Genomic DNA, 24,688 nt, shown 5'->3' with positions numbered 1-24,688 from the left:
GTGACCTATTAAGGATTTTGTGTACGTAGAGCTAATGGGGTGGGGAGATAAATAAGGAAACAACCAAGAACCAACTTTAAAGTGAAGTCAGTTGTATTTAAAAGTAAAACCCTTTTGGCGTGAAACATTATCAGTACACTTCAGACAACTCAATAAGCAGGGATCCTGTTCAATTTCCTATATTGGCAGTTGAATATTGTGTACACATGCAGTCAGAGGTGTGTGTGTGTGTGTGTGTGTGTGTGTGCGCGCGCACGCACTTGTGCAAGAGAGATTGCCTTTTAACTTACGCTGCAGGAATCCAACAGCTTGGAACCCTGAAGAATGAGAAAAAATAATTTATTTCTTTGAGTAGATGAGTACATATTAATGTAAATACTGTTTTTTATCTTTGAATTATATCAGCTGTCCATATGCCTGGTTGTAATGGTGATAAAAAGCATAGGCTTTCTACTCCAACCTTCATTTTATTCCTTGTTCTGTCTATTTAATTAAGTATGGAAAAATTGAGGGATTAAGGAAGGCTCACTAAGAAAAACTAGCTCTGAAACCAAATCTCAGTTATTTTTATCTAACTGGAGAAATGTTATCAAGAGAGGGTGTCTTTGTTTTGATCTCCAAAGGGATCCCTGTTCTTTTGGTTAATTGACATCTGTCACAACTTTCTCCTCAGAAGACTTGATTCAGAGGAGCATAGGTCCTGCCTTTCCACTTTTAAATAAATCTGCTCTGTGCCAGCACAAATTGACTGGCGGGTCTTGTCAACACTATTATTACCTGCTTTTTCCCTACTTCAGATACATATTTGGTGCTCTTTCAAAATGTTCTATCACAGTCCACTTTTAAAATAAAATGCTATTAGAATTCTTTCTACCTCTGTCAGTGACATTTTATTTTATTTTTAATATTTTTTGTTATTGTCACCCGAAGATATTTTTCCATTGATTTTTAGATATAGAGTGGAAGGGGAAGGGGAGAGACACACAGACAGAAACATCACATCGATTGGTTGCCTCCAGCACGCACCCCGACCAGGGGATAGACCCTACAACCGAGGTATGTGCCCTTGACTGGAATTGAACCCAGGACTCTTCAGTCTTGGGGCTGATACTCTATCCACTGAGCCAAACTGACTAGGGCTGTCAGTGACATTTTAGGTGATGATGTATTGTTGGAGGATATCTGATTTGTTCATTGCAGCAGTGTTTTTTCAGATTTATAGCTCAGATTATTAAAAAATGACTAAGGTAGCCCTTGCTGATTTGGCTCAGTGGATAGAGCATCAGCCTGCGAACTGAAAGGTCCCATGTTCGATTCCAGTCAAGGGCACATGCCCGGGTTGTGGGCTCGATCCCCAGTAGGGGACTTGCAGGAGGCAGCCGATCCATGATTTTCTCTCATCTTAATGACTAAGGTAATTTCTTACTGATTTTTATTTATATACAGTTAGAATATTATGAATGAATTACATATAATCAGGCAATATCAATATTTAGCTGATATTAATACAGTGAATTTCAATGAGAAAGCACATCCTATATAATAAAAGCCTAATATGCAAATTGACTGAACTGCAGAATGACCAGTTGCTATGATGCACACTGACTACCAAGGGGCAGAAGCTCAATGCAGGAGCTGCCCCCTGGTGGTCAGTACGCTCCCACAGGGGGAGCACTGCTCAGCCAGAAGCTGGGCTCATGACTGGCAAGCGCAGTGGTGGTGGCAGGAGCCTCTCCTGCCTCCGCTGCAGGCAGGTGATAAGGAGCGAGGGGTCCCGACTGCGAGAGCCCTGGACTGAGAGGGATGTCTGACTGCCGGCTTAGGGCCAATCCCCAAGAGGATCGGGCCTAAGCCACAAGGTAGACATCCCCCAAGGGGTCCCAGACTGTGAGAGGGCACAGGCCGGGCTGAGGGACCCCCCTCTCACCCAGTGCACGAATGTCGTGCACCGGGCCTCTAGTCTTTAAATAAGTAAGTATGTAAATTTGTTCTCACCAACTTAGCAGTTATTTAGCAGTTTTACTTAACCAAATCCATTCTCCTTCTTTATGGAAAAATTATAATGGGTTCACTTTTTAAGCTCTGGTTTTTTTGAATCCTGATGAAGATAGAATGTCAATTGTATTAGGCAACATTGTGGATTGGTAAATAGCACCTGGACCTGGACGACTGGGAATGAACTACAGTGGTGCCTCCCCACCTCACCACACCCCCGTGTCCATAAGGGATACGTTCCAAGACCCCCAGTGGATTCCTGAAACTGCGGATAGTATCGAGTCCCTGTCTACTGCTTTTTTTTTTCCTATACATATATACCCATGGTAACGTTCAATTTCTAAGTTAGGCACAATAAGAGATTAAAACAATAACAACTAATAACCTAGAACAACTATGAGAATAAAATAAGGGTTACTTGAACCCAAGTACTGCGATGCCACAGTTGTCTAATCTGATAAGAGAGGTGGCTACTAAGTGACTAAGGAGTGGGTAGCATATACAGTGTGGATATGCTCGGCAAAGGGGTGATTCACATCCTTGGGTAGGATGGAGCTGGGCTGCATGATATTTCATCACACTACTCACAACAGTGCACAATTTAAAATTTATGAGTTTTTTTGGTTTGTTTGTTTTTGGACTCTTCCATTTTCAGACCTCAGTTGTCTGCAGGTAACCAAAATCTCAGAACTATCAAAACCATGTATAAAGGGAGAGGGGCTACTGTACTATCTGGTGGACAGCCAGAGCTTTGTTCTGCCCTGAGTGTGGTGCATTCTTTTACCTGGGGGTATCCCTTGCCAGGACTTAAAGAAGTATGTCCATAGGATTGTTACAAGATATTTCAGTCCTTGCATGGAGTGTGGGGCTTTTAAGCCAGGAGTAATTTTCACCCATGGGGTTTCATTCCTTCATAACTGAACTATACCAATTAAGGAGCTAAATAATAGTCCCTAAATTGCTATGAGGACTCCTGCTGAAGGTAAATCTTCCAAGTTGCCCTGTTGTGTTTCCTGTTTTTGTTTTTTGTTGTTTTGAGTTAAGGATGCTAAGTAGTCTAATTCAGGTTGTGTGGACTTCGGTTATTTAGTTCAGCTAACAACATCCATTAAGAGTGGATATTGCAGATATCCTTTTGGTATTATCATAACCTGCATGTGAAATATTGTTTATTGTAGTAGGAAGAGAGTTGTGATGGATGTTGAATGTCAAGTTCTTGCTGTATATGAGGTAGTATGGGTGGTCCAGGGCAGTTCAAGATAAGGTAAATGGGAGAAGGTTGAAGTTAAATAATAGAAGATAATAGTAGAAGTAATCACCTAACAAAAAACATAGATGATAAATACATTGAATTCCTCAGAAGAAGAAACCCTTATAGCCTCTAGAAGCCAAGACGAGAATTAAATGTGTGTTTTTACATAGGAGTAAAGAGCATTCCAGGGAGAAAATACAACCAAAGGTAATAATTGCATTTTAGTTCTTAGGTGAGTACTTTACAAAAAAAAAAAAAGAAGGCTTTAGGGATTAGCTATAGGTGTTGTATGCCAGAAAGTGAGATTGTAGATAGAATGTCTTCTTTTCAATATAAGCTCACCTGACAACTTATTTTTATAATCTTTTTGTAATTTTTCCTGTCCAATATGGTAGCTGTTAACTACATGTAACTATCAAGCACTAATTAGAATTGACATACACTATATATATATAAAATGTACACCAAATTTTGAAGACTTGGTATAAAAAAATCTAATGAATTATTTATATTTATTTTCTATTAAAATGATATTATGTTGGACATATTAGATTAAAGATACTATTAATATTAATTTTGCCTGTTTTTACTTTATAAAAATTGAGATGAAATTCACAAATTTTAACCATTTAACAAATATAACCATTTTAAAGTGTACAATTTAGTGGCATTTAGTACATTAACAATTTTTGTAACCATCATCTCACTCTAGTTCCAAAACATTTTTATCACCTTAAAAAGAACACCATATCCATTAAACAGTTATTCCCTTTTATCCCCCACCCTCAATTCACTGGCAGCCACCAATCTGTTTTCTGTCTGTATAGACTTATCTATATTTGATATTTCATATAAATGGAACCATGTAATATGTGACCTTGTGTGTATGACTTCTTTCATTTAGCATTAACATTGTAGCATATTAGTATTTCATTTTTTTTAGATGATGTTATATTAATTATTAAAAGCATAGTGTTGAAGTCTTCCAACTATTATTGTAGATCTATTTATTTTTACTCTATATAGTTTGGGACCCTGCTATTTGGTGCATATATATATATAAATAGGCAATATACAAATTAGCCCGGTGTCACGACCGCTCAGGAGGAGCTGTGTGTGCAGATGGGCGGGAGGGGACTGCATGCCACCCCCAGCCCCAGCGGACACACACCAGGGGTGGGGGCATGCTCCCAGCCACCATGGCACGGCTCGGAGCATGCCCCCGGTGGGTGGCAGCAGCGGCCGGAGGGAAGCCAGTGCCGGCAGCCATGGGAAGGAAGGCCTATTCTTGCACGAATCTTCATGCATCGGGCCTCTAGTATGTTTATATTTGTTACATCTTGAATAATTCACTCTTTTATCAATGTATAATGACCTTTGTCTCTAACAATTTTTTACTTTAAGTAAGACTCTGGGGTGTTATTAATATATTCATCCCAGCTCTCTTTTGGTTATCGTTTCATGGAATATCTTTTCCCATCCTTTCATTTTTATTTCATTTTTTAAAATATATTTTTATTGATTTCAGAGAGGAAGAGAGAGGGGAGAGAGAGAGAGGAACATCAGTGATGAGAGAGAATCATTGATGGTCTGCCTCCTATACATCCAACACTTGGGATCAAGTCTGCAACCCAGGCATATGCCCTGACTGGGAATTGAACCGTGACCTTCTGGTTCATAGGTGGATGATCAACCACTGAGTCATGCCAGCTGGGTCCATCCTTTCATTTTTAACCTGTTTGTGGTTTTGGATATAAAGTGAATCTCTTTAATAAATAGTATATGGTTGCATTGTATGTGTTTTTTAAAATCCTTTCTGTCAGTCTCTGCCTTTTGATTAGAGTTTAATCCACTTACATGTGAAGTCATTAATAATGAAGTACTTCTGCTATTTTTCTGCATATTTCATTTAGATTTGAAATTATTGACAACAAAAAGAAATTAACAAGCCCAAAATACAAAAAGAAACCTTGAAGTATCTGATTTCCACAGTTAATAATGGCTTTATATTTATACTAGAGGCCCAGTGCATGAAATTCATGCACTCGGGGGGTGGGGTGGCAGGGTGTCCCTCAGCCTGGCCTGTGCCCTCTTGCAGCCCAGGAGCCCCCGGGGGGGTGTCCGACTGACAGCTTAGGCCCGCTCTCTGGACATCCTTAGCACTGCCATGGCACTCCCCCTGTGGAAGCGCACTAACCATCAGGGGGCAGCTCCTGCATTGAGCGTCTACCCCTGGTGGTCATTGCACTTCATAGCAACCAGTCGTTCTGCTGTTCAGTCAATTTGCATATTAGCCTTTTATTATATAGGCTAATAAATGAATTCACCTGCAGGATCGGGCAGAAAACAACATCCCCTTAGGGGTCCAGAATTCCGAGAGGGTGCAGGCCAGGCCGAGGGACCCTACCCGTGCACGATCGGGGCCGGGGAGGGATGCAGGAGGTTGGCCAGCCGGGGAGGGACTGCGGGAGGGCTCCAGGGTGTGTCCGGCCTGTCTCGCTCAGTCCAGATCAGCCAGACCCCAGCAGCAAGGTAATAACCTACTGGTCAGAGCGTCTGCCCTGGTGGTCAGTGCACATCATAGTGAGCAGTTGAGCGGCCTTAGCATATCATTAGCATATTATGCTTTGATTGATTGAATGGCCGACCGGATGACCACACACTTAGTATATTAGGCTTTTATTATATAGGATTGTTTTGTTTTGTTAATGGGTTTATATTTACCAATATGTCACACTCCCTGATCTTTATCTGAGAATGTCTTAATTTCCTCTTCACTTTTGAAGGATAATTTTGCTATAGATTGACCATTCCTCCTCCCCTTCCCGCCCCAGCTCTTTAAATGTGTCATCTCCCTGCCTCTTACCTCCATTATTTTCTATGAAAAATTGACTCTTAATTTTATTGAGGCTCCTTGTATATAATTAGTAGTTTCTCTCCTGTACCTTTAAGATTCTTTGTCTTTCAACAACCTAAATGTTTATGTCTTGGTTTCTAGCTCTTTATCCTTTTTGGAGTTTAACTTCTTGGATGTGTAGATTTATGTATTTTACAAAGTATGGGAAGTTTTTTGGCCCTTTTTTCTTCAAATATTCTTTCCTATTCTTTTTTCTCCACAGATTAACTATTACATATATGTTGGTGCATTTTCTAGTGTTCCACAGATTTCTCAGGCTCTGTTCCTTTTTCTTCATTTTTCTTTCTGTACCTAAGATTGGATGACTTCAGTTTACCATTCTTTAATCTCACTAATTCTTCTCCATTCTCAAATCAGCTGTTGAAACCTTCCAGTAAATTTTTCATTTTGGTTACTGTACTTACCGGCTTCAGAATTTGTTTGGTTCCTTTTTATAATTTGTTTCTTTATTGCTCATACATTGTTTTCCTGATTTCCTTTGAGTATATTTAAGACAGTTGATTTTAAGTGTTTGTATAGGAAGTCCAATGCATGTACTTCCTCAGAGATCATTTCTGTTAATTTCATCTGTGAATAAGCCAAACTTTCATGTTTCGTACATTTTTGTTGGAAACTGAACATTTTTAATAGTATACTGTGATAACTCTGGAAATCAGATACTTCAGGGTTTGTTTTTGTTGCTGGCTGTGGGATGTAGTTTGTTTAGTTACTTTTCTAAACTATTTTTGTAAAGTCTTTATTCTTTGCCATGTGTGGTATCTGAAGTCTGTTCCTTTAGCCTGTGGTTTTCTCGTGCTTTGACAGATTTCCTTGAACACCAGGAGCTAAAAAAAAGAAAGAAAAACTCTCCCAGTCTTTGCATATTATATCAAGGCACTCCTTCAAAGCTTAGCCAACTTTGCCTTATCCTTTACTTCCTGCATGTGCTGAGCCTAGAGGTCAGCCCAAGATAAGAACTTAGGGTCTTCTCAGATCTTTCCTGCACACGTGTTGTGCCTTGTATGTGCATGTGGCTTTCTGAATTCCCCAGTATATGAGATCAGTTTTAATAGCTCTAGTTCCCTAAAGAAACTGTCTCCCCAGCTTTTTCTCCCAGGCCTTTGGTACATCTGTTGTTGGCCTCTGTAATATTTTGTGCTTGGCAGCAGCTGATTGTTTGTAAACACTTTGTGTTGATCCTTCACATAATAGCTCCAGACACAATTCTTTGAGCTTAAGGTCTGTTCTACTCTCTCTGGAACCAGGGGCTAGGATCCCATGCTGAGAACACAGGTCGCTGTCTTTAAGACCACTGCTGAGGTTTGGGAGTGGAGATTGGGGTTAGGCCAACGACAAGTAATAGTGGCACAAAGCTTTCCTATCTTTTTTAAATTGCCTTTTGGTATAGCATTTGCTTGGTCTCTGTAAACCTTTGACTATTTTCTAGAGTTCTGACAAAGAAGATTCTGACAATTTTTACTCTCTTAATATTTCTGTTGAGTGATGGGCCCTTGGAGCCACTTTTTTCTTTTTTAATATATTGATTTTTTTTTACAGAGAGGAATAGAGAGGGACAGAGAGTTAGAAACATCGATCAGCTGCCTCCTGCACACTCCCTACCGGGTATGTGCCCGCAACCAAGGTACATGCCCTTGACCGGAATCGAACCTGGGACCCTTGAGTCTGCAGGCCGACGCTCTGTCCACTGAGCCAAACTGGCCAGGGCATGGAGCCACTTTCAATGCCATCTTCCTCTTTATACTTTTTAAATATAACTACTAGGAAATTGAAGATTACATATATGGCTTGCGTTTTATTTCTATTGGACAGCACTGCTTTAGGGTAATAAGTTTCAGTGAATATTGAATCCATATATGTTGCATTTGGGAGGAAAAATGTTTAAAATTTTCAAAGGCCTCACAATTAGGATTAGCTATTTGCCCTTACGCTTTTTATTCCCAGACTAAAAAGCATAAGGGCAAATAGCTAGTGTGGTATTTTTAGAGAAACTCTAGACTTCCTTCTACATGATGAAATGTTAACACTGTGTAATTATGTACCTATATCATTGAAGTCTCCTAAATTTTGACTAGATTCTCATTTGATTAAATGTTTAAGTCACTTTGTTTTAAGTCCAAAAGCATTCTTGATTCAATATCTCTTTAGCATCTTCGGCTTATTTGCCTGATCCCCGAATAATTGGCCTCCTAGATATGCAGCATTGCCAGCTTACCCTTGTTATTCCTCTCATCCTTGCCATTAAATGCTAAGATGTTATATGCGTGGTTATATGCATTCTCAACATGGGTAAGCTGTACTCTGAATACTTACTTACAGGTGCATTTTAAAAAGCGAGTGCTCTTTGCTTCTTCTAAATAAGGTTGCATGTGCAGAACCATAGAAGGAGTTGGCAACATAATTCAAAAGTTGTGGGTACAAATGTAAGGGATTCTGCTGGCTTCCTTAGCAAAAATCTATATATATTAAAGGCTAACATGCAAAGTGTCCCCTTGGGAGTTTGACCAGGAGACCGGGAGTTTGATCACTCGCTATGATGTGTGCTGACCACCAGGGGGCGGTGTGGAACGAAGGAAGGCCCCAATCAGCCCTAATCGCTGGCCAGGCCTAGGGACTCTACACGTGCATGAATTTTGTGTACTGGGCCTCTAGTCATTTTATAATGTTTACAATGAATGAATTGCTTCCTGAGTGTCAACTGAATCTCTTTGAGTCTTTCTCTGACCAGAGAGAGCATTGATCTCTCATTGAATTCTCTTGCTATTGCCCTGAAGTAGTCAGAAGAGTATTGCTTCATCTTAGTTATAAATCCACGTTTTTCCATTAATATTTCTGGTAGCACAGATTATAAGACCAAGCAGTGTAATTTTACTGAAGACACCAAGAAACAAGAGTAGTAGACTACTGTGTCTTCTTCCTATCTGGTGGAAAGCAACTTTTGATATAACCACATGGTGGTACACACAAGGATATCATGTACCTAATTTAAATAAAAAAAAATGGAACAGTGTCTACTTTTTGCTTTAAGTAAGAATTATTAACAACAGCTAACCATCAAGTACCAATTTTAAAAATAGATTTAAAAAGATAAATTTAAAAAATAAAATACATTGTGGGGAATAGGATGTTCTGTTACTGTAAATATCCCTCTGTGAGAAATGTTATACATTCTTATTGTACTGAACAAATGTTAAGGGATTCTAAGTATCTTTTTGGGGGGGATACTATTTTGTTTTGATATAGTCTGAAGGTCAGAAGTCCAGATAATCTCATGAGGCTAAAATCAAGGTATTGATAGGGCTGCATTCCTTCTGGATGGAGGATCCAAGGAAGAATCCGTTTCCTTTTCTAGCTTGTAATACGCCTGCACTCTTTGTCTTAGGACCCTTACCATGTCCAAAGCCAACTGTGATTCTGACCTCCTCCTCTACCTCCCTTTTCCACTTAAATTGACCTTACATTGATTTTGTGTTCATTTTCTGAATATTGCTTATTTTTATCTTTATTGTTGAAAGTATTACATATGTCCCTTTATTCCCCATTGACCCCCTTTATCCCACATTGCCCCCGCCCAGTAAAACATTACCATTCAAATAATAAGTATTTTGTTCTCTTGGAAGTGTGGTAATTTTATGGTTTACTTGAGAGAGGATGATATAACTTCACTTAACCAGCATTCAGGTAACTCATTTGCTGGGAAATTTCATCTTGATAAATCTGTAAATTATAGCACCTAAGAATCTATTGCAGAGCAACATTGCCATTAGACCAAATATTCTTAATCTCAGGTTTGTGAAACTCTTGGAATTGTATTCAAATATGAATTTTTAGCTATATGTGTTTGTAGATTTTTTTCCAGAGAAATAGTCCATAGCTTTAATCACAATTTCAGTAGCATCAGTGATTACCCTAGTACCTCAATTTAAGAACCATTTCTATACAAAACAATATGACTTACACAGATCTGGCTTTTTTTCAGATCTGTTTTCTAAATTTTTGTACATTTCTAATTACCAGTTGGTAATTGATAATGTAATAGCTGACTGTTTCTAAACTTAACATTTGTAAAACACTTTCCTTTCCTTTGTTTTGCTCTCTTTTTCTGTGTTCCTCCTTTCTTTCTCTCTACTACCTCATTCCCCACCCCAACACCTCCAGACTCATGCTGAGAGCATTTTGATGCCAATACGTTATTTTTTTTCTTTTACCTTTCTGCCAGAGAGCCCGCCAATATGTCCCCTCCCTCCCTCCCATCCATCCAAGAAGTGGGCTTAGGAAACAAGTTACAGAGGCAAAAGAAGGGCCCTTGGAGTTTAGGAGAAAGAAAGAGGCAAGAAATGCCCCTGGGGTAAGGTGGGGTGGTAAAAGGCACAGGGGTGCTCCATAGAGAGAGCTCCTCATTTTCTGTAGTTCCCAATTCTTAAAATTTTTAAAAATATGATTTTATTGACTTTTTTTAGAAAGGAAGGGAGAGGGACAGAGAGATAGAAACATTGATGAGAGAGAAACATCATCAATCGGCTGCCTCCTGAACGCCCATACTGGGGATATGAGCTCACAACCTGGGCATGTGTCCTGACCAGGAATCGAACTGTGACCTATTGGTTCCTGGTCCATGCTCACCCACTGAGCCACACCAGCTGGACTAGTTCCCAATTTTTAAATGGGTCATGGTTGCCTGGAAATACAGACTACATTTTCTAGTTTCCCTTATAGATAGGTTTAGTATTGTGACAGCATCCTATCTAATAAAAGAGTGATATGCAAATTGACCGTACCTCTGCTATATCCACAAGCCACACCCACCAGCCAATCAGGAGCAAGTATGCAAATTAACCCAACCAAGATGGCTGCGGCCACAGAGCAAGCAGGAGGCTTGAGTTTACCCAGCAATGGAGGAAGCCAAGCTTCGCGCACAGCCTGGCCAGCCCTAGACTCCACTCAAGGCTACAAAGTTTCAATTGTAGAAGATAAATAAATCCCAACAAATATGGCGGCAGCCACGGAGCTGGAGAGAGCAGGAGGCTTGGGTTGCCCCCTGCAATGGAGGAAGCCAAGCTTCCTGGCCTGCCTTGGCCTCCACTCAAGGCTACAACGTTTCAATTATAGAAGATAAATAAATCCCAACAAAAATGGCTGCAGCCACAGAGCGAGCAGGAGGCTTGGGTTTCCCTGGCGATGGAGGAAGCCAAGCTTTCCGCCCTCCCTGGCCTGCTCTGGCCTCCGCTCAAAGCTACAAAGTTTCAATTATAGAAGATAAATAAATCCCAGATACCAGGGCCTCCGCTTGGGTTGCCAGGGGGCATGGCCAGTCTGCAAACCACCACAGGACCCTTGTCACCCCACGCCCCAAGGGAACCCCCACCCTGATCCGGGACACCCTTTCAGGGCAAACCAGCTGGCCCCCACCCGTGTACCAGGCCTCTATCCTATCTAATAAAAGAGTAATATACAAATTGACCATCACTCCAACACACAAGATGGCTGCCCCCATGTGGACACAAGATGACCAGCAGGGGAGGGCAGTTGGGAGGGACCAGGCCTGCAGGGGAGGGCAGTTAGGGGCAACCAGGCCAGCAGGGGAGGGCAGTTGGGGGCGACCAGGCCTGAAGGGGAGGGAAGTTGGGGGCAATCAAGCCTGCAGGAGAGGGCAGTTGGGGGTGACCAGGCCTGCAGGGGAGGGCAGTTAGGGGCAATCAGGCTGGCAGGGGAGCAGTTAGGCATCAATCAGGCTGGCAAGGAAGTGGTTAGGGGCTGATTAGGCTGGCAGGCAGAAGCCCTTAGGGGCAATCAGGAAGGCAGGCAGGTGAGCAGTTGGGAGCCAGCAGTCCTGGATTGTGAGTCGGACATCTCTCGAGGGGTCCCAGATTGGAGAGGGTGCAGGCTGGGCTGAGGGACACCCCCCCCCCCCCCGTGCATGAATTTCGTGCACCGGGCCTCTAGTGTTTATATAAACAACTATTTCATTAAGATATTATTATGTAAAATTTGTTCTAACAACTTCCTTAGTAATCTCTCTGCCTATAGTCTCTCCTTGTTACAAATTTTTCTGTGCTTTCAAGTTGTGTAAATCTTTATTAAATACCCTCTTTTGATAGAAACTTATTAAGAAGGTACATAACTGATGTGTACTGGCAATATCGTAATAATTTGCCAGTTTTTTTTTGGGGGGGGGGAAGATATAATTGAGAACTGTTTGAAGTAATGTTAAATATATCAATGAAGTTAAAAAAAACACACAACAAAACACCTGGAAGTTTTAAACTATGAAAGGGCAGAAAGGTTTAGGAGTTGGATTAAGTTTAGGAATGGGAGGGGGAAGTTTTCTGTACATATCCATGCTGGATGAGAATGGGCCCTAGATATGAAAAGAAATTAATGGAGATAAGTCTCAATTCAGCAACACTACACAACAGCTCTGAAGACCTGGTTTCCATGCCCAGGAGAACAGAGAGCATATGTCGGTGAGAAACAAAGACCAAAGTGGATTTCATTTCAGGGCAATGGAAAAAGACTAGTGTGTGTTATAATTTAGTAAATACATGAATACTTGCTCTGCTTGACATAGGTGATTTGAGGGACTTTCTTACTTTCACAGAAAATAGAGTATTCTGTTTGCTAAAATAACTTCAAAAGAAAAGAGGTTTTCTTATTAGGATGTAAAGGGCTTAAAATAGGTATATATGAGATCTTCAAAAAAGTCAACAGTATAAATCATAAAGGAAAATAAATACATTTGACCATGGTAAAATAAAAACTTTGTTCTTTAAAAGACAACATTTAAAAATAAAAGCCAGAATAAACTTTGTTCTTTAAAAGACAACATTTAAAAATAAAAGATTTATGATTCACATAACTGGCAAAGAATTAGTATTCATAATAAAAAGAATTTATGCAAAGAGCAAGAAGGTAGATGAGTGGATATATTATAGGCTTGATAATAACAGCAGGAGGTTTAAGAGTCCATTTATCTTTGTGTTTGGTCCTCATTTTTGCCTTAACTTTATTGAAATGCTAGTTGAAAATTCTATAAAGTAAAGGTCATAGTTACTATTAAGAATTTTAAATAATTTAGAATACTTACTATAGTTATAACCTCATCAAGTCCTTTTGACTCTTCCTCCAGCGTCGACCCAAATCAATTTATGTGTCCATTATTATCACCCTAGTCCAATCCAACATTACCTCTCACCTAGATTTCTAAATAGCCTACTATGGCATGAAAGGATATATTTGAGGTAATTGTTCAAATAAGACCAGAGATTAACAGTTGAGGTTCAATTTAGATTTTGAATAAAATAAAGGAAACCAAGCATCATTTTACAAGAGTCTCTTCACTTCATTAGAATGAAAGCTAGGTTGAAAAAGTGGTTGTTATGTAGTTCATTGTCAAAGTGAAGAATAGAGCTGTAGTTGGAAGTATTTTCGAAAATAATACTAAAGAACTAAATTCTTGTCAGATTTGTCTTTTTGGATAAATCAGTTGGAACAAATGCCTTTCAACTAAATGTTTTAAAGACACTCAAGAGTGAAATTCTGAGAGCACATTGTTATTATAAATGGCTGTTGTGTCAGAGAAGAATAAATTGCAAATATGATACCCAGAGAGTAAAAATCCAACAAAATTTTGAATATTAATTCCATGATGGCAAATACTACTTTTATTTATTTTCCACATTTATTGGAATGGGCTTCTGTTGCTTGCATGATCAGGATAAAATAGTTTGTTAGTACTTTAAATAGAAGAATAGGATTTGGTTTCGTGCCCTTAGGTCACTTTTATCTAAGGAGGGAATGACAAGTGCAAATTTTACTCTGCTACAAGGAAGAGTATGACAGAGTTTGTAAGAGCTGCCATTAGTCTTTGGGAGTGGTTGCATATTTTAGACAAAAGAGTTACTGCTTTTATTTGGGGAAAAAGGAGGACATTTGAAGGCAAGGAGGTTATGAGATGAAAAACTGGTGGAAAAGATTAACCTTGTCAAGAATGAAGGTCTGTTAAAAAAAAAAAAAAGCCCCACGTAATATCAAACAGCTTGACTTTTATGGTATTCTAATCTTAGGTTTTGAAGTTGAAAGCTGAGTTGTTAAATTAGAAGCTAATGAAGGCTATGGAAGGATGAATACAGATTTACATATTTTTTTTAAATGGTTGGCAAAAATCAAGACGTGAATTTCAAATTTCATTGTCCATAAATTAGGTGCTCCTAGAACATAGCTACACTTACAATGTAAAAGCCCTTCTTAGCTTGCAGGTTGTATAAGAACTGATGTCAGACTAGACATGGACCATAAGCTAGTTTGCCAATCCTTGCTCCACAGGTAAGATATCCAGGAGGGTGTCTCCACTGGGAATTGGAGATTTCATACTCACGAGCAGTATCTGGGCCAGAATTAGATTTAGGTGTCACCTACATATGGGTGGCAGCTGAATCCCTCAAACCAATGAGGTTTCTCCAGCAAGTGGGCAGTGAGTGGGAAGCAAAGATATCCTGGGATGGAAAGTTTGGGGCTGCAACATTCAAGGGGTGAATAGAGATGAGGAGCCCATGGAGAAAGGTCAGAGGACCACAGCCCAGCCCTCACCCCATATTTCAATAAAATATGTAAAGTGAAAAAAGGAAAGTGGAATATTTCAGACAGGCACTATGACAAGAGAAGTGACAACTGGCAATCTAGGACTTAGAACATAGATGCTGAATAGCATAGAGCTGTTAACATAGAACTTCAATTGATATTCAATAACCAAAACAAGTTTAAGTTTATGTTCAGTATATTTTTTTAAGTTAGCAAGGTATACTATTTTTAGAAAGGATTTCATCAATAATTATATTAAAAGCATTAGAACTAAAATGCTTAGATGTCAGTTATTTAGAACATTAGTAGATGAAACAACACTTATATTTTATGTAAAGAGTATTTGCGGTTAATATTGGGAAATGATTCTGAATGGATCTAGAATGTAGTCTTCCAAAAAGAAGGCATGAAATTCAGGTTTCAATTACTTGATAAGTTACTGAAACAGAACATTTGTCTTTATATGATTCGTGTGATTTAGATTCCAAGCTGTGAGAAGATATAAAAAACATGGTATCTGAGTTTCAGAATTTTATTTATAATAAATTCCAGAAATGTTAGAAAGTTATAGGTGTCAGTATTAAATATGCTAAAATATAGCAGTAATCTGTCCTGGTCGTGCTGCAGCAGGTGAAATATATAGACAAGTTTGATGAGGGCCTGTGTAATTTGACAGTGTTTGTCTCTGGGGTTTTTCTTAACTTGTTCCATGACAATCAAATGTGCTCTTGAACTATTCAAATGATTAATTGAAATAAGAGTTCTGTAGTTTTTTATTGTGAAGTTGATCTTTAAAATAAAGGTTAACCTTTTAAGTTAGTTTGTGGTTTTTGACATCTTTCAAGTAGATTACTTTCTGTAGACTATCATGAAAGTAGTAAGCACTTTAACTGATGTGGTCTTTGATTTCTCAAACAAGACTGGAAGCTTGGCTGGTTTTTGTTTACAGAGGAACTAACTTATAATCTTTGCCTTTGTTTTAGTAATAGTTATGCACGAGTGCGAGCTGTGGTGATGACCCGGGATGACTCCAGCGGCGGATGGCTGCCCCTCGGAGGTAGTGGACTGAGCTGCGTCACTGTCTGCAGAGCCTCCCACCAGGAAGAGGATGGCTGTGCTGACTTTCTTATCCGTGGAGAGCGGCTCAGGGACAAAATGGTAACTGATAATGCATTTATTATAATTTTAAGTTTACATAGGATGAATTATTAATTTAAAATAATGATTAGTGTGCCATAATTTATGAGAATTACTTTTGCCCAGGATCAATGGTTATGTTTCTGGAACTCTTTTAATATTAGGCACGATGAACTATTCCTGTTTTTTTTGCAACTGGAAATAACATTAATGCACACATGTTAGAGGAGAGCTGCTTTTGTGGTTAGGTTTAATGGAAATGTTCCTGGATAGTCCCCCTAGTTATTAAACCAGGTACACCCTGCCTCTCCTTCTCCCCACTATCTCCTAGACTGGAGGCTGGCAAGCTATGTAGTCCACAGGCCAAATCCAGGCCTGCCACCTGTTTTCGTATGGCCCATGAGTTGGTTTTAGCATTTTTAAATAATTGAAAATAATCAAAGAAGAATAATCATTTCATGGCACATGAAAATATATTTGTGGACTGGTTTGTAAGCTCATTTAGCATCTACGATGTTTTTTCTATAGAAAATGTATTTTAAATTCTAAATTTTTCATACATGAACATTTTAAAAAGTTATTTGTAATTTGTTGATTTAAAAGAGAAGGAGTAAAGGAGAGAGAGAGAGAGGAGAGAGAGAGAGAGAAACATCGATTTGTTGTTTCACTTGTTTATGCATTCATTGGTTGATTCTCGTATGTACCCTGACCGGGGATCAAACCTACAACCTTTGCATATCGGGAGGATGCTCTAACCAACTGTGCTACCCAGTCAGGCCCTGAGCATTTTAAATAAATTTATTTTTAATTTTGGTTATTGGTTTCTGAATAATTTTACTATTGAATTATTTCAGTAATTTAACTTGTCTTGTTAAATTAACTTTCTTGTGCCCAAGTTTCTGCCTCAGTGAAAGGGAGAATTATCCTAAGTCATCTTGAAAGTCTCCCAGCTCTAGTGTTTTATGAGCTTATGATTCACTCCTAACAATGTGTCTCAGTGAACCAGAATGTCATTTTAGGATTGTAGGAAACCCCAATATCTAAAGGTGATTCTGGCTTTCCATAAGATGGTAGCTGGCACATACTATTGCTAATCAATATATTTAAAAGCCTAAGCAATTATTAAGACTGGTCATTATGATGATGCACTGACCACCAGGGGACAGACACTCAATGCAGGAGCTGCCCCCTGGTGGTCAGTGCGCTCCCACAGCCAACCTCCTGTTGCCGGCCAACCTCCCACGGTCCCTCCCCCCAAGCTGGCCAGGCCCAATTGGCCCCGATCACCAGCCAGGCCGAGGGACCCCACCTGTGCATAAATTCGTGCACCAGGCCTCTATTTTAAAAAAAAGGCTTTGTAGACTTCTAAGAAAGAGCTTATTGTGACTTGTCCTGGACTATAATGCTACTTGTCTGAGCTAATGGTACTGGGAAATGTTGTTGGAGGAGAAGTTGTTGATTTTAGAAACTGAGTATAAAATGGTAATGATCTAAAAATATTGGCTGTATTAATGGACAGATTATTTTAGGGTAATTTAGTAAATGACATAATCTGCATAACTAGGAGTGAGGCTGATCAGAATCATCTCAGATGGATGGATTAGGTGTTGGTCATTGTGGCTTTGAAATAAAGCTAGTGCGAATAAACCTGGGATTCAGAAAGAACACAAACTTATCCTCTATGGCAGGACTTAAAAAGGAGCTCTTAGGTGTAGAATTATTATAGACTAACAAGAAAATACATTCTTCTGATAGATGCACTGACTAGGAATCAGAACACTTGTTGTTTCACCTGACCATTTCTCCTTGCTGAAGTTTGTTATCTGTGTAACAGGGATAATCAATGTATCTCAGTGTAGACATGAAGGAAAAGTTATTCACTTGGAGGGTTGCCATATTTCTTGCAGAGATTAGCTATATAGTAAAGCATTTTAGGTTATGGGGACTTGTATGATTAAACTCAGAGGCAATAATGCATGGTTATAAATTTATTTATTTTTTATTTTATTTTATTGATTTTTACAGAGAGGAAGAGAGAGGGATAGAGAGTTAGAAACATCGATGAGAGAGAAACATCGATCAGCTGCCTCCTGCACGCCCCCTACTGGGGATGTGCCCGCAACCAAGGTACATGCCCTTGACCGGGAATCGAACCCGGGACCCTTCAGTCCGCAGGCCGACGCTCTATCCACGGAGCCACACCAGCCAGGGCCATGGTTATAAATTTAAAACAGCAGTGTCTTGTGGAATTTCAAGACAAATAGGACAGTGACATTGAAATAAGCAGATTAATTTACCCCCTCTGCTGAGTAAGACACTTTTAACCAAGATACTTCTGAAGCAATACAGAATTGAAGTATATATTCTTTTTTTTTATTATCACTGCATTTTGGAATTCTTAATGTCCATTTCTGTAGATGTTTTTATTGATTGGTTTTTGTGCTATGCCAGCACAGCCTGAGGGAGGGCTGGTGAAAGATGAAGAAAAGACAGACAAAGAGAATAAGCTGGGTCTAGGTGGATCTTCTGTGCCTGGCTGAGGCCACAGAACAGATCCAGACTGCAAGCTGAGCCTTTATTTTATAGTCAGAGGTAAACAAGGTAATTTACAATGTTCTTGTAAGTTTCACTTGTTTTGGCAGCATTTGCTACACCTCCCACAGCCCATTACCTACCCAGGAAAGGTATAGGGAGTAGTCACAAGATCAAGCTTAATTATGCTAAGAGGGCTGTGCCCTCTAAGCTGGGACTTGTTTGCGACTTAACGAGGTCAGTCTGAGGCTTAACCCTATAACCGCCCCCTACAGGTTTTATTTTAATTCTGTTTGCTGAGTTCTAGTTTTTTTATTTATTTATCTAAGAAAGAAGTACTCTGTGACTGTTGAGTCTATAAATTTACAAAGTTCTTTCCAAGTTGATAGTTATCTTTAAAACCCTCATTTGCTAAAAACTGTTTTGTACCCATTTTGTCTGTTGGTCACATCTTAGAATCCTTTACCTTAGATAAATTCTAGAAATGAAGTGAAATACCTGCCCCTGATATCCCAAGAAAAACTTGTGTTGTTTTTTTAAAAATATATTTTATTGATTTTTTACAGAGAGGAAGAGAGAGGGATAGAGAGTTAGAAACATCGATGATAGAGAAACATCGATCAGCTGCCTCTTGCACACCCCCTACTGGGGATGTGCCCGCAACCAAGGTATATGCCCTTGACCGGAATCGAACCTGGGACCCTTGAGTCCGCAGGCTGACGCTCTATCCACTGAGCCAAACCGGTTTCGGCAAAACTTGTGGTTTTTAAGAAAGAATAGATAATTAGTAAAAAGATGTACCATGGCCATTTGTATAGCTAACAAAGAAATACTGACAATATTTTAAAGAGTGTTCATAAATCAGAATGCTGGTAATAAGGAAAAGGAAAGATGGCTTTTGTAGAAGAGTTTTTGCAGCTTTTGATTTGCAATCACTTGTATTAAAATATGTCTTTTACACTTCCAGAAGGTATATATTTCACCCTTTTTTATTTTTTAATAAGAAACGATCATAAATAAAGAGTAAACTGGGATGTTTTTCAGGAAGTCAGCTTGTGTGTTTTGGGGGTAGGACTCATTCATTTATTGATTTGTTCAATCTGAGTACTCAGAAATTATTACCTGTGATGCTTACTAATAACTTTCTTGTTTTTATGATGTTCATAAAGGTAGAGTTTATTTTACTAGTACAGGTTACCCTTTTGCTGCACTAAATGAGAGCTTCCCTAGCTATGTGCCATGAATAAAAGTGGCGAGAGCCTCTTGGTTTGTTGCCTCTTAACTAGTAGTTCCTCTTTTGTGGACACCTTACAAATGTTATATTTTTAAGTATGCCGGAGGAAAAGTTGGAAAGCACTGAGAAAAACCAGGGTTTGGTGTTGTATTCTTCCAGACTGTTGGATATGGAATGATCTTTAACAAGTATAGATTCTCAGAACCGCTTTTCTTGATCTGTATAATAAGTTGTAGCCTCCATTGCCTTCTAAATCTTTATAGCCTTGTTTTCCTCCTTTAATTCTTGAGTAAAAATTAGTGTTATTCTTGATCACATATTTCTTAAATGCTAGCTAAAATTTAACTGTTAATTTGTATAGATAACCTTCACATTCTCCATAATAGAAAAATTTTTTTTGCATTCATTTTTTTATTAGATACTAGAGGCCCGGTGCACGAAATTTGTGCACGGGAGGGGGGGTGTCCCCTTAGCCCAGCCTGCACCCTCTCTAATCCTGGACTCCTCGGGGGATATCCCGGGGATCAGACCTAAATCAGCAGTCGGACATCCCTCACACAATCCGGGACTGCTGGCTCCTAACTGCTCACCTGCCTGCCTGCCTGATCTCCCCTAACTGACCCCCCCTTGCCAGCCTGATCACCCCTAACAACCTCTGCCTGCTGGCCTGATTGCCCCTAACTGCCCCCCTGCCAGCCTGGTCGCCCCAAACTGCCCCCCCACTGGCCTGGTTGCCCCCACTGCCCGCCCCCCCCGCCAACCTGGTCACCCCTCACTGCCCCCCCCAACCAGCCTGGTCGCCCCCAACTGCCTCCCCTGCCCTGGTCATCCCCAACTGCACCCCCCCCCCCAGCCAGCCTGGTCACCCCTTAATGCCACCCCTGGCCTGGTCACCCCCAACTTCCCCCCCACCCCCCACCGTCCTAGTCGCTCCTCAATGCCCCCCCCCCCCCCCCCGCCAGCCTGGTCACCCCTCACAGCCCCTCCTGCTGGCCTGGTCACCCCCAACTGCCCCCCTCTGCCAGCCTGGTCACCCCATGCAGCCTGCTGTTCACTCATTTGCTCATCCCTCACTAACCCCCCTGCTGGCCTGGTCGCCCCATGCAGCCTGCTGTTCAGTCGTTTGGTCGTCTGTCACTAACCTCCCTGCCAGCCTGGTCGCCCCATGCAGCCTGCTGTTCAGTTGTTACTGTGAGGGTGTCCTGACCAATTTGCATATTAACCTTTTATTAGTATAGATTTATTAGTATAGATATTAGATAGGCCCTTCTCTGTTAGTATGACACTTTATTTTATTGGAAAACATTTTATCATATGTATAGGATATATTTTTTTACCATTTTTAGCTGAATTGTATGTGATATGTAAATTTAAAACACTGTATTATAGTACACCCTTACAGTCTTTATAAGTAGCTGAATAAACTGTCCATAATGACGTTAAAATTTTGCTAAAATATTTACTACTAAAAGTTGTAAGTTACCATGGGGATGTATTCTTATGTTTATATAGTAGGCAATAAAATATTGTAAATTTACAAATGTAATTAAAATTATGCTTTTAAAAGCATATTATGTGCTAAGAGATGACAATATAAAATAGGCTACACAAAAAGATACAATAGGACTCTTACAACGTATGTATTACTTAAGATAGTCTACAGAAATAAGAAAAAGGCACTGTGTTATGTCAGCAAAGTTATACAATAGTTGTTATTATAAACATAATGACAAAGTTAATAATGGTAAAGGTAAACATAATAAAGGTAAAAATGAAGTGAAGAAAGGGAAAATAAGAAACATTTCAGGTTAGGAAGTTGCCAAAGAGATTAAGGATATGTTTTTCAGATTAATAAATATAACTAGGTTGTTGATAAAAAATGTGGCCTATAAAAATGCCTGTAAGATAATAGTTTTATTGTTTAAAGTGACACATTGTAAAAATGACTTTTCTTTTCAGTTATTAGAGCCTAAAACAAAATTAAGAGGATTTGTTTTCTCAGGAGAAAACATAGAAGTAGCTTTACTAACAATGAGACTCACCCCTTTCCATCATGGGACATTTAAAAGACCAGGGACACATCTTTCTGCCTTGGATTGAACTTCATAAAAGTACAGAACAATAATTTCCTACTTGGCTTTTCCCATTGTGCCTCTGTGAATTATTGCATTGTGAAACCTCAATCTTCCACTAAAAACCAATTGCATTAACTAGTTTTCTCTTTAAGATTCAGCAGCTCTGTCTCTTGAAAGATACTGGTTCTCCTTTGACTATAATATCACATCTGGGGGGGGAAAGTGGGAGTATAGATGGTGTTAGCATAATTTTAATTATGCTTTATTCACCAAAGTATTACTCTATCAACTATACGTACATATATAAGCCCCTTTATTGACAGTGTACCATTCAGGTCACCATCCATTGGCTTTCATTTTCATTTACTGACCTTAGCAATTCCTTCCCATAGCCAACTCTTCCACATCTGAACCTCATCATTATTCTTGGCTACTTTGCTTGCACAGTCTTGACCTTTTGGTCTTCATTTCAGCAGGCTGCTTTCCTGGATCTGGTTGTCATCCAGAACTGTTCCATTTGAGGAATTTTACAATTTCCTCTCATTTCTTTTTTATTCCCCTTCTCTTGCTGTACAATTTCATGCTTTGTGCCTTCAATTTTCCCCAGTTTCACTAGATTCCTCTGGCTTGAGTATCTTTTTTATTATTATTTTTTTAAATCCAATCTAAATTTTTTTTGGCAGTCATTTAAACTGCTTCAGTAGGTATTTACCTTCTGCATTTTTACTTTATTTTATGCTAAAGGAACGTCACTGAATTCTACATTATTAAAAGAGGATATTCCCTTTTTAAAGGTGAGTCAAATATAGAGAAGCTGCTGTGTGCTAGACACTGTTCTAAGCGCTGGGAATATCCGAATGAATAATGACAGAAATTCTAGTTTTTAAGATAGGGCCAAAGAAGTGTTACAATAAGTAAATAAGATTAATATGCTAAAGAGTCCTAACTGATAAGGGGAAAAACCAATCGGGAAAGAAGTATAGGGAGTTTATTTGTGGGGAGGAACTTTTTTTTTTAAATCCTTACCCAAGGGTATGTTTTTGTTGATTTTCATTTTGTTTTGTTTTAGAGAGACAGGAAGGGAGAGAGAAACAACGATGTGAGAGAGAAATATTGATTGGCTGCCTCCCGCACACAACCCACTGGGGATCAAACCTGCAACCTACCTATGTGCACTCACCAGTAATAAAACCCACAATCTTTTGGTGTACAGTCCAAAATTAGCTGCTCATTTTAGGGTCAATCCATTGAAAAGATGATAAATTGTACTATTAATGAACCACTGGCCAGGGCTGTGTGGAGGAACTTTTATAATCTGGCCTTTACTTCCTTTATCTTGAATCTGTCTGCCCTTTCCCAAAGGCAATCACTTCCATGATGTTGCCTTACTTAGTTACCTTTACCAAAAGCAAGCGTTGAATTTATGGAAATGCCTTCCCCTCTTTTACATTAACTAAATAACAATAGATAGCATATTAAGAGTTTATGTGGAGTAGAGAATGTAGACAGATTGCTAGTCCTGAGGAAACAATAATGACAGGAACAATTTCCTTTTTATTGTCACAGATAAATCGTAAGCAGAAAACTAGGAAAATTTAATTAGAGAAAGCACCTTGGGCAAATCAGTTTTGCTGTTAAGGATTGGAATTGGAAGAAATGCTAATAGTAATGATAACAACAACAACATTCATCTAGTCCAAAATTAGCTGCTCATTTTAGGGTCAATCCATTGAAAAGATGATAAATTGTACTATTAATGACTTCTTCGTATAACCATAAATTTTGTGACTTTCTCTTGGCAGTTGTTTTTCAACAGTTAACTCTTAATATTGCCAATATTCCCTGAAGAGAAAAAACCTGCCTGTTAGCATATATATTATCTTTCTTTTAGAGCCATGTGATAGCTGTTGCCTGGAAATTAAGATTTAGCATATTTCCCATATTACCTGCCTTGTCATTTCCTTTTTTTAGAAAACTTCAGATTAACTCTTAACTTCCTTCAGTACTCTCTTTACTGCATATACTAAACTTCCTCTTTATTATTTAATTAGAGGCCCAGTGCATGAAATTTGTGCACGGGTAGAATCCCTAGGCCTGGCCAGCAACCAGGGCTGATCAGATTTCCCACCTCCCTGCCACCGCACAGTCCGTGCCCCCGCCTTGCCGCCTCCTTCCCTCGCTCCCTCAGCGCCGCTGCTCCCCACCCCCAACCGCTGCTGCTGGTCGCCTGCCATGTTCCGTGCTGCCCTCTGGTGGTCAGCACACGTCATAGCGAGCGATTGAACTCCCGGTCGAACTCCCGAGGGGACGCTTTGCATATTAGCCTTTATATATATACATTGGCTTACTTTAAATTAAAGTAATTCCATTCTCTAGTTATTGATTTATACTGGTTGATCTGGTCTATCGGGCTCAGCAGGATTATTTTGGCTTCATCTTTCTCCTTTATACCTGATTGTGATACATTTCACATTCCTTCCATTACATTCCAATTGGCATTAAATTGTTATAATTGTTAATAGCTTCCCTAATAGCTAAATTAGCGTTCAAACTTTATCTCGCTGTTAGCTTTCTAAATATTTTGTCACTACCATCTAAATTATCATGTGAATGTAGCATGCTTTTTAATTGATTGGTTGACTGCTATTCTTTTAATTAATCAACAGCTGTTTGAGTGTCTTCTATATGCTAGACTTTTCTTGTATTAGTTTGCTCGTGACACCATAAGACAATACCATAGACTGGCTGGCTAAAACAGTGGAAGTTTATTTTCTCACAGTTCTGGAGGCTGAGAAGTCCAAGATATGGGTACTCATTGACTCAGTTTCTGGTGAGAGCTCTCTTTCTAGATTTCAGAAGGATGTAATTCATTCCATACCACTTCTTATTTAATTCTACTTTTTTATCTATTGATTTAATGTGAATATTATACTTTTAAAATTAGTTCTATATATTTGCTAATATTAATTTCC

The 24,688-nt window shown here is 39.3% G+C and overlaps 1 protein-coding gene across 1 annotated transcript in view; it reads left to right on the top strand.

Annotated features, from left to right (window-relative positions):
- SPRED1 (sprouty related EVH1 domain containing 1) overlaps positions 1-24,688 on the top strand; it is a 125,217-nt gene that overhangs the window by 44,768 nt on the left and 55,761 nt on the right. The window contains exon 2 of the mRNA XM_054716371.1: positions 15,722-15,896. Coding sequence (XP_054572346.1) covers positions 15,722-15,896 — 175 coding nt within the window. The remainder of the gene's footprint in view (positions 1-15,721; positions 15,897-24,688) is intronic.

The sequence above is a fragment of the Eptesicus fuscus genome, chromosome 5 (genome assembly GCF_027574615.1).
Source record: "Eptesicus fuscus isolate TK198812 chromosome 5, DD_ASM_mEF_20220401, whole genome shotgun sequence".
In the NCBI taxonomy this organism is placed as follows: domain Eukaryota; kingdom Metazoa; phylum Chordata; class Mammalia; order Chiroptera; family Vespertilionidae; genus Eptesicus; species Eptesicus fuscus.
The sequence above is the reverse complement of the archived record's forward strand: the minus strand, read 5'-3'. Positions and strand labels throughout refer to the sequence as shown.